Genomic DNA, 10,521 nt, shown 5'->3' on the forward strand with positions numbered 1-10,521 from the left:
TTTAGATAGTTACATGGATAAAATGGGTATAAAGGGATATGGACCAAATGCAGGCAATTGGAATTAGCTTAGGAGTTTCAAAAGAAAAAGGCAGCATGGGACAAGTTGGGCTGAAGGGCCTGTTTCCATGCTGTAAACCTCTATGACACATTGCAGTTGGGGAGGATTTCGACCCTGCGCCAGTGAAGGAAAGCCCAGGTGATGGTGTTATCATCTGTTGTCCTTGTATTTCTAGGTGGTAGTGGCCATGGGTTTGGAAGGTGGCAGCTTGGTGAGTTCCTGCAGGGCGCTTTGTAGATGGAATACAGAACTGCCACTGTTCATCAGTGGTTGAGGGAGGAACTGTTTGTGGAAGGAACATCAATTAATCAGGCTGGATGGTGTCGAGCTTCTTGAGTGTTGTTGGAGCTGCACCCATCCAGACAAATGGAGAGTATTCCATCACACTCCTGACCTGTGCAGGCTTTAAGCAAATTTCCTTCCCTCCCCAATGTCCGGAACTCTTTGCTGCAGAAGACTGTGGAGGCCAAGTCATTGAGTGTCTTTAAGATAAACAAACAGATAATGTAATATTTACGCCTGCTGTGATAGTGGAGTCGGACACTTTAGGAACTTTCAAGTGGTTATTGGATAGGCACATGGAACACATCAGAATGATAGGGAGTGGGATAGCTTGATCTTGTGTTCGGACATAGCTCAGCACAACATTGAGGGCCAAAGGGCCTGTACTGTGCTGTACTGTTCTATGTTGTAAGGGGATCAGGGTTATGGGGAAAAGGCAGGAGAATGGGAATGAGAAAAATATCAGCTCTGATTGAATGACGGAACAGGCTCGATGGGCTGAATGGCCCAGTTCTGCTCCCATGTCTTATGGTCTTGCCAAGAGGGGAACGAGTCAACTTCAGGCACCTCTTTCCACACTGAGTTTTCCGGCCCAAGCTTTGCCAATGAGGACCCATGGCTGCCCCTGTAGCAGGTGGGATAATGAAGGGCAGTCACACCATTCTACATGGCAGGAGCTTTATGTTAGTGCTCTGGGAAAAAAGCTCCCTGCCCCACAGACAGCGAGAGAGGAGGCCAGAGACAGAGAAGTAAATGAAGTCAACTGCAAAAAGAACATTTAAAAAAAAAATTGCTATTGGCATTACCTGTTGACATAGACCCGTATAGTGGCAATATGAGCAGCCCTTCGACCGATCGATCCCTCACATCGTATTGGTAATCAATTGATTCTCCCTTCTGGAAAAGCAAGTCACATGCTCGCTCAATCTCCGACTGCCCTACAGAATGAAAATGGTTAAAGAGCACATGTCGCGCCTCATTCAATGGAACAGAGCATTTTGCATCATAGAAACTTAAAGCACAAGAAGCCGCCATTTGGTTCATCATTGAAAGAACAAAGAAAAGTACAGCACAGGAACAGGCCCTTCAGCCCTCCAAGCCTGCACCGTTCATGATATCTGCCTACACTAAACCATATGCACTTATGGAGTCCATACATACATAATTACATATGTACACTTAATGTTCAACCATACAAGACTCAGAGAAGCTCTCTCTGTGAGAGACCTATCCAACATACAACATGTACATGGATGAGGAGAGTGTTCCAGGATTTTGAACTCATAAAATAAATAAATTTGATAATCACCAGCTGATCTGTTTTAGACACATTATTTGAACAAAGAACAACCAGCAAGACAGCATGGGAATAGGCTCTCTGGCCCAGCAAGCCTGAACCGATACACGGTTTCTATCCGTCATTGACTCTGTCTACACTTCCCACTGCCTTGGCAAAGTGGCCAGCATAATCAAGGACCCCATGCACCCCGGACATTCTCTTTCCCACTTTCTTCCGTCAGGGAAAAAGATACAAAAGTCTGAGATCACATACCAACCGACTCAAGAACAGCTTCTCCCCTGCTGCCATCAGACATTTGAATGGACCTACTTTATATTAAGTTGATCTTTCTCTACACCTTGGCTATAACTGTAACACTACATCCTACACTGTCTTGTTTCCTTCTCTACGAACGGTATGCTTTGTCTGTATAGAGCACAAGAAACAATACTTTTCACTGTATACTAATACATATGACAATAATAAGTCAAATCAAATCAAACTTGTTCACCGCCCGTTCATATACCTATCAAGATATGCCTTGAATGTTGCTAATTTGCCTGCTTCCACCATCTCTACTGGCAGTGTGTTCTAGGCACCCATTACCCTCAGTGTGGAAAAACTTCCCGTAAACTTACCACCTCACCTTGAACCTGTGCCCTCTTATAATCAACCCTTCTACCCTGGAAAAAGCCTCTGACTATTCACCCTATCTGTGCCTCTCATAAATTTGTAGACCTCCAAGGGGTCGCCTTTGGCCTCCGTTGTTCCAGTGAGAACAAATCGAGTTTTTCCAACCTCTCCTCGTGCCTAAAACCCTCCAGACCGGGTGACATCCTGGTGAACCTTCTTAGTACCCTCTTCAAAGCATCCACATCCTTCTGGTAGTGTGCCAACCAGAATTGCACACATTATTCCAGATGCGGCCTAGTATAGTTAGGCTGTGCTGCAGGAACAGCCCATGACAATGTGACCCACCTGTTAAAAACACTAGGATGTCTCCTTCCGATTCATTCATGTGAATGTCCAAAGTGACATTTACAACCTGGAAATGAGGAACAAGGAATGACCGTGACATTCAGCAAACAAACCGTTTAGAAAGAAAGAATTTGTATTTATACAGCGCCTATCCCATTCCCAGGATGTTCTTCCGAGTCAACTGAGTTTGCAGTATATTTACTACCCTGTCGGCAAGTTTGTTGACCTAATATCTACAGCAGGATCTCAAAATCGATGAGTAACAGAGACAGAAGGCCAGCTAACCCAAGTTCTTGGTGCTGCTGGTTGAGGCAAAAATATTTTTTTCCTCTATTCTGAGATATAAGTGCATCATTGGCGAGGCCAGCATTTGCTGCCCACCCCAATTGCCTTTGAACTGAGTGGGCTGCTTGGCCATTTCAGAGGGCACTTATGAGTCAACCACATTGCTGTGGGTCTGCATGTGTCGGTCAGACAAAGTCAGGACGGCAGATTTCCTTCCTTAAAGGATATCAGTGAACTAGATGGGTCTTTAGATGGGCTGCACAGTGGTTAGCACTGCTGCCTCACCACTCCAGGGAGCTGAGTTCGATTCCTGGCTTGAATGACTGTGCAGAGTCTGCACGTTCTCCCCATGTCTGCATGGGTTTCCTCCGGATGCTCTGATTTCCTCCTACAGTCCAAAAGACACGCTGGTTAGGTACATCGGCCGTGCTAACTTCTCCCTCAGTGTACCCGAACCGGCGTCAGAGTGTGGCAACTAGGGGATTTTCATGGTAACTTCATGCTGTGTTGATGTAAGCCTATTTATGACAACAATAAATAAGCTTTAAACCTTTTGTAATAATCAACAACAGTTCATTGTCACTGTCACTGAAACTAGCTTTATAATTCCAGACTAATTACTTAAATTTAAATCCCACCAGCTGCCATGGTGGGATTTGAACTCATGTTTTTAGGACATTTGCCTGGGCCTCTAGGTTGCTTGGCTAGTGATATTATTGATGTGCCACCATCTCTCCAGGACACCACCTTGCAGTTAGGTAGCACGCATCATTGAATAAACCACCTCAAGAGGGTTCATAGAAGCCAATTCAGAAAAACACCGACACCAAGCTCGAGGGAGCAACATCAGAACAGAGCACTAAAAGTTTGGTCAGAAAGGTTGCTGCGAGGTGTTTTAAGGGAGCGTGCAGAGGCAGAGAGGTTTGGGGTTCGGGATTTCAGAACATTGTGCTTAGACGATTCAAGATACAGATGTTAAAGGCAGGGTAATGGAAGTGAGTGATGCATGGGTGGTCAGAGTTAGGAGGACGGGAAATCTCCCCAATCATAGACTCCCGACAGTGCAGAAGAGGCCATTCAGCCCATCAAGTCTGCACCTACTCTCTGACAGAGTCATCTTGCCCAGGCCTTCTTCCCTGCCCTATCACCATAACCCTGCACATTTCCCATGGCTAATCCCCTAATTCTCACATCTTTGGACATTAAGGGGACATTTAGCATGGTCAATCCACCTAGCCCGTACATCTTTGGATCGTGGGAGGAATCCAGTGCACCTGGAGGAAACTCACGCAGACACGGGGAGAACGTGCAGACTCTGCACTGACAGTGACCCAAGCTGAGAATCGAATCCGAGTACCTGGCGCTGTGAGACAGCAATGCTAACCACTGTGCCCCTCCAATTTCGTTCCATCAACGCGATGGGATCATTTACAGGTGGACAGGACTTTGGCTTAAAATCTCAGCCAAAGGGTCACACCTTAGATAGTGTAGCTTTCCCTCAGTACTGAAGCATCAATCGAGATTGAGTCCTGAAAGCAGCATTTAAAACATGAACTTAAACACTAACTTAAACACTCAAACACACTCCTCCCCACCACCATAAAACTTTTCGGTGGTATCACAGCTTGGTATGACTCCTGCTCTGCCCAAGACTGCAAGAAACTACAAAGATTCATAAACCAAGCCCGGTCCATCACGCAGACCAGCCTCCCATCTGTTGACTCTATCTATACTTCCCGCTGCCTTGGCAAAGCAGCCAGCAAAATTAAGAAACCCACCCACCCCGGACTCCCTCCCACTTTCTTCTGTCGGAAAAGGATACAAAAGTTTGACTCAAGGACAGCTTCTTCCCTGCTGCCATCAGAATTTTGAATGGACTTACTTCGCATTCAGCTGATCTTTCTCTACACCCGAGCTAGGATTGTAACAATACATTCTGCACTCTCTCCTTTCCTTCTCAATGAATGGTATGTTTTGTCTGTGTAGCGTGCAAAAAACAATACTTTTCACTGCGTACTATAATAAATCAAATCAAACCAAAACAGTCCAGCTTAAACTGGAATGGTGACCCACTTGTGGTGATGCGCTCACATTGATATAATCAGAATAAGTCATTCGGAATCACCTCTTTAACATAACCGGAGCTCTCTTTGTCCTTTGGTCCGATGAGGTTACAGAATATTTCCTTGACGGGGTAAGTTCTGCCGGACACGTGACAGACAGGACATCCGCCCAGGAATTCCGACAGTTTCTCACTCTCCAGTGTGGCCGACATCACGATGACCTTTAGGGGAATCTCGCGCTCTTGTGACGGCGGCACCCATGTCGACAGGGACCGGAGTAAACCAAAGAGAATGTCCTGCAGGGAGAAAGCCCGCTGCGTTCAGAGGTGATTTACGTCACAAACCCTGCCCACTGCTGCACACATCGCAATGTCAATGCCTCCTCTGTAGTAAACCAGCCAATTGGTTGCAATGGGTTAGAATCCCAGCAGTACAGGTGGTGGTCATTTGGCCCATCTAGTCTGTACCGAGCACAATCCCAGTCAGGGCCTATCCCTGTAACCCCACACAACCACCCTTGTGGCAGGGTTCGCGGATCTCAATGGATAAGCACATTGCCATGTGTGGCTGACATGGGGCGGCATGGTGGCTCAGTGGTTAGCATTGTTGTCTCATAGTGCCAGAGATTCAGGTTCGATTCCCAGCTTGGGTCACTGTGTGCAAGCTGCACATTCTCCCTGTGTCTGCGTGGGTTTTCTTCAGGTGCGCCGGTTTCCTCCCGCACTCCAAAGATGTGCAGGTTAGGTTGAATGGCCATGCTAAATTGTCCCTGAGTATCAGGGGATTAGCAGGGTAAATACGTGGGGTTATGGGGATAGGGCCCGGGTGGGATTGTTGTTGGTGCAGGTTTGATGGGCCGAATGGTCTTCTTCTGCACTGGAAGGATTCTATAATCCTAATAAGGTGAAGGTGCAGAGGAAATTTACCAGAATCGGGGTACCAGGGATGAGGGACTTCAGTTACATAGAGAGGTTGGAGGAGCTTAGATGGTTCTCCTCAAAGCAGGGAAGGATAAGGGGAGATTGAATAGACTTCCAGAATTCTGAGGTGTTGTGTTGGAGTAAATCAGTTGGTGGTGGAGATAGAGACCCTAAACTCATTTAAAAAGTACCTGGATCCGCGCCTTAAGTGCTGAAAGCTGCAGGACTATGGGCCGGGTGCAGGAAGGTGGGGTGTCCTTGGGCTGGCATAGATAAGATGGGCAAATGGCCTCCTTCTGTGCTGTAACTTTTCTACGGGGTGAGGTTGTGTTGTGGCAGGGGAAAACATCAGCTAAAAGATAAATCAGGCTCCCGTTTAAAACCCAAGCCTCTCATCACCAACCAACGCAGCAAAACTGTGGACAGCAAAGTGTCACGTAACTGTATTGAGACTTCTCTCGTGGGCTTCGTCCAGAATGATGATGCTGTACCGGCTGAGGCCCGGGTCCTGAAGGATCTCTCGCAGCAGACAGCCATCGGTCATGTACTTTATCACCGTCTCCTGGGGAGAGAATAAAAATCAGCCACCACACGGGATTGGCAGCACGGAAACAGGCCAGGCAGCGTGACAGCTCTGTTTATGCTCCACACAAGCTACCACCCAGCGAGAGACAGTGACACAGCAGTAACGTCTCTTCACTAGTAATCTGCAGAGTCTGGGCAAATGGGTTCAAATCCCACCATGGCAGCTGGAGGAACTTTAATCCAATTAATAAGCTCTGGAATATAAAGCCAGTAACCATGACATCATAGCAATCGACCCACCTGGTTCACTAATCTGACCTACATGTCAACCAGGTCCAGCCTTTGACTGTGTGGAACCTACACATTCTCCTCATGTCTGTGTGGGTTTCCTCCAGGTGCTCCGGTTTCCTGCTGCAATCCAAAGATGAGCTGGTTGGCCACGCTGAATTTCCCCTTAGTGTCAGAGGGATGAGCAGGGTAGATACATGGGGTTACGGGGATAGGGCTTGGTGCAGGCTCAATGGGCCAAATGGCCTCCTTCTGCACTGTAGGGGTTCTATACCTCCAGCCATATGTCTGTCTCCTTAACTGCCCTCTGAAGGTGGGGCAAGCCAGACAACCCAAATGATAATTGAGGATGGGCAACAAACTCTGAGTGATGCTCACATTCCTGAAAGAATAAAGGAAATTCGATTCCTTTCTCCGGCATGTGGTGGCACAGCAGTTAGCACTGCTACTTCACAGTGCCAGGAACTTGGGTTCAAATTCTGGCGTGGGTCACAGTCTGTGCAGAGTCTGCATGTCCTCCCCAAGTCTGTGTGGGTTTCCTCTGGGTGCTCCTGTTTCCTCCTACAATCCGAAGTGTGCTGGTTAGATGCATTGGCCGTGCTAAATTCTTCCTCAGTGTGCCCAAACAGGCGCCAGAGTGTGACAACTAGGGGATTTTCACAGTAACTTCACTGTAGTGTTAATGAAAGCCTACTTTAAAAATCTATTGATCTTTGATCTCCAGCCTGGGCAGCCAACCTGCTGAGTCGCTGTCCGATCACACAGGAAAATTAAACTCAATCGCGTCTCTCTCACCTCAGAGGTGCAGTCGTCGAAGCGAACCTGATAACCCACTCTCTTTCCCAGAGAGGTTTTCATCTCTTCCGCTGCTCTGAGTGCCACAGAAATAGCAGCGACACGTCGTGGCTGTGTGACCCCGATCATTCCATGCCTTCCAAGTCCTGGATTGGGAGGCATGGGGTGAAGAAGAAAGAAAAAGGTTCACCAGTAACATTCAGCTGTCTGCTCATCAAAAAGAGAAACTTCCTAAATACCCTTTTCCCCCAGGCTGGATCTGCTACAGCTCCTGGCCCAAGCTCATTTATCCCACTTGTGTCACAGCTATCCAACTACAAAGGGCATTACACCCAAAGCCAATGGTATTAGCCATGGCTTGGTGGGTAGCATGAGTCAGGAAGTCTTGGGCTCAAGTCCCATTCCTAGGGTTCGAGCACAAGATCTCCCAGTGCCGTACTGAAGAAGTGCTGCACTGTTAGTGGTGCTGCCTTTCATATCAGATATTAAACCATCTTCCCTCTCAGGTGGATGAGAAGAGATCCCGCGGCTGCCATTGCGAAGTAAACATAGGTGCTAAGTCCAGTGTCCTAGCCAATAATTATCCTTCAAATCAACATCACAAAAAGAGTCAGGTCATCTGATCGTTATCACATTGCTGTTTGTGGGATCTTACTGTGCATGTTTCCTGTATTACCAACAGCTACTGCACTTTGAAATGCCTTCACTGGTTGTAAAGTGACTTTGGGGCATTCTTAGGCTGGGGAAGGTGTTTATTTTACAGGATTGTCCTGTAATTGAGTCCACTCTCCCGTCTTCCCACATGGATGCATTTGGGACACGTTTCTTCACAACTCACACCTTTACATTCCGTATTACCCCTGTGCCCGCTTTCTGCCTGTTTGTGCCACATTGCAGCTCTGCTACCATCCCCTCCCACACTCACAACTCTCAACCCCTCCCCACCACCCCCCCATGTCCCTTAATTTCTCCACAGGAATCGGGGAAAGGCTCGATTGGAGTTTAAATCCTTCCTTACCAGCCTGGTACAGATACTGTGGTAACTGGGTGGTCTTCCCACTGCCTGTTTCACCCGTCACTATGAGGAAGGGATGGTCCCTGACCGCCTGGACCAGCCGCTCCTTGTGCTGGTGAATGGGCAGCAACCTGGACCCAGACCCTCCTGACGTGGCATCCTTCAGGCACAGACCCTTTCCTTCCCCCCTCCTCCTGGGCATCCTGCCACACTACCCTTCAGCAAACATAGAATGCTGGCTCCCAGCTCTTTCTCTTGGCTTTGACCCTCTTCCCTCACTCTCTATTTCTTTTTCCTCTTCTCTCTTTTTTTTCCCTCTCTCTTGGCTTTGCTCCTCTTCTCCCCTTTGCTTCCTTTTCCCCTTTTCTTTCTCCCTCTATTTCTCTTTCTTTCTCCTCTCTCTTTGTCCCTCCCTCTTTCTCTTTGCTCCTCTCTTTCTTTCCCCTTCTTTCCCTCCTCCCTAAGACAGGAAACATTAACACGTCGCACTCTGATGACATCATTGTGTCAATGAGAAACAAGGAGTGTAAAAGGGAAAGAGGAGCCCATTGTAGCTGCTGCTTCCCTCCCTCGCCCTCTGCTGCCAGACTCCAGAACAGCAGCTTCTGCCGCCTCCCTCTCGCGCCCTCTGCTGCCAGACTCCAGAACAGCAGCTTCTGCCGCCTCCCTCTCGCGCCCTCTGCTGCCAGACTCCAGAACAGCAGCTTCTGCCGCCTCCCTCTCGCGCCCTCTGCTGCCAGACTCCAGAACAGCAGCTTCTGCCGCCTCCCTCTCGCGTCCTCTGCTGCCAGACTCCAGAACAGCAGCTTCTGCCGCCTCCCTCCCGCGCCCTCTGCTGCCACACTCCAGAACAGCAACCTGACTCCAGAACACAACATCAGGTTAAAATCCAACCGGTTTATTTGATAGTGAACCCACAAGCTTTCGGAAACGCTGTTCCTTCGTCAAGTGTGGCCTTTCCCCATTGTGCCTTCGTGGCGGCTGCTCCAAGCTTCAGCGAGTCTCTCAGCACGTAGTCCTGGACCTTGGAATGTGCCAGTCTGCAACACTCGGTCGAGGACAGTTCTTTCAGCTGGAAGATCAGCAAGTTTCGGGCGGACCTTCACCGAGTTGATGACCTTCCAGCAGCAGTTGATATTTGTCTCGGTGTGCGTCCCCAGAAACAGCCCGTAGAGCACTGTGTCACCGAGCTGCTCGGGACGAACCTCGACAAATACCACTGCATCTCACTCCAGACCTTCTTTGCAAAGGCATATTCCACAAGGAGGTGCGCGACTGTCTCATCAGCCCTGCAGCTGCTTCGAGGGCAGCATGCGGTGCTGTTGAGACCTCGAGTGTGCATAAAGGATCTGCCAGGGAGTGCCCTTCTCACCGCCAGGCAAGCCAGATCTTGGTGCTTGTTTGTCAGTTCTGGTGAGGAGGCATTCTGCCAGATGACACTGACCGTCTGCTCAGGGAACCATCCAACAGGATCCGTCATCTCCTTTTCTCTTAGGGCCCTAAGGATGTTACACACTGATCACTGCTTAATCACCATGTGGTCAAAGGTGTGTTTGTGGAAAAATTTCTCCTCGAAGGTCAGGTGCTGCAGTACAGTCCAACCATTTGGGTGGCCTGGTAGCACAGTGGTTAGCACTGCTGCTTCACAGCTCCTGGGACCTGGGTTCGATTCCCGGCTCAGGTCACTGTAGGTGTGGAGTTTGCACATTCTCCTCATGTCTGCCTGGGTTTCCTCCAAGTGCTCCGGTTTCCTCCCACAGTCCAAAAATGTGCAGATTAGGTCCATTGGCCGTGCTAAAAGTTGCCCCTTAGAGTCATGACATGCGTAGGTTAGAGGGATTAGCGGGTAAAATATGTGGGTAGGGCCTGGGTTGGATTGAGATTGGTGCAGACACGATGGACCGAATGGCCTTCTTCTGCACTGCAGGGTTTCTATGATTTCTACTTGCAGCTCTCCGCGGCAGTGTGGCCAGACTCATCCTCCACAACCTCAAAAAGTAGTGGCCCTTGCTGTTAGTGTACCGAGGATCT

The 10,521-nt window shown here is 48.7% G+C and overlaps 1 protein-coding gene across 2 annotated transcripts in view; it reads right to left on the reverse strand.

Annotated features, from left to right (window-relative positions):
* Nucleotides 1–8,937, reverse strand: part of dhx40 (DEAH (Asp-Glu-Ala-His) box polypeptide 40) — a 30,052-nt gene extending 21,115 nt beyond the window's left edge. For both annotated transcript variants that reach the window (XR_013889287.1, XM_080210642.1), the window contains exons 1-6: nt 8,494–8,937; nt 7,476–7,621; nt 6,310–6,429; nt 5,010–5,243; nt 2,600–2,666; nt 1,149–1,280 (exon numbers count right to left, since the gene is read on the reverse strand). Coding sequence is in view for 1 of the 2 variants with exons in the window: in XM_080210642.1 (XP_080066768.1) it covers nt 1,149–1,280; nt 2,600–2,666; nt 5,010–5,243; nt 6,310–6,429; nt 7,476–7,621; nt 8,494–8,692 (898 nt within the window). In the remaining variant the exon portion in view is untranslated. The remainder of the gene's footprint in view (nt 1–1,148; nt 1,281–2,599; nt 2,667–5,009; nt 5,244–6,309; nt 6,430–7,475; nt 7,622–8,493) is intronic.
* Nucleotides 8,938–10,521: the final 1,584 nt, after the last annotated feature.

This window comes from Carcharhinus amblyrhynchos, chromosome 23 (assembly GCF_965287045.1).
Source record: "Carcharhinus amblyrhynchos chromosome 23, sCarAmb.v2.hapA, whole genome shotgun sequence".
Lineage (NCBI taxonomy): Eukaryota > Metazoa > Chordata > Chondrichthyes > Carcharhiniformes > Carcharhinidae > Carcharhinus > Carcharhinus amblyrhynchos.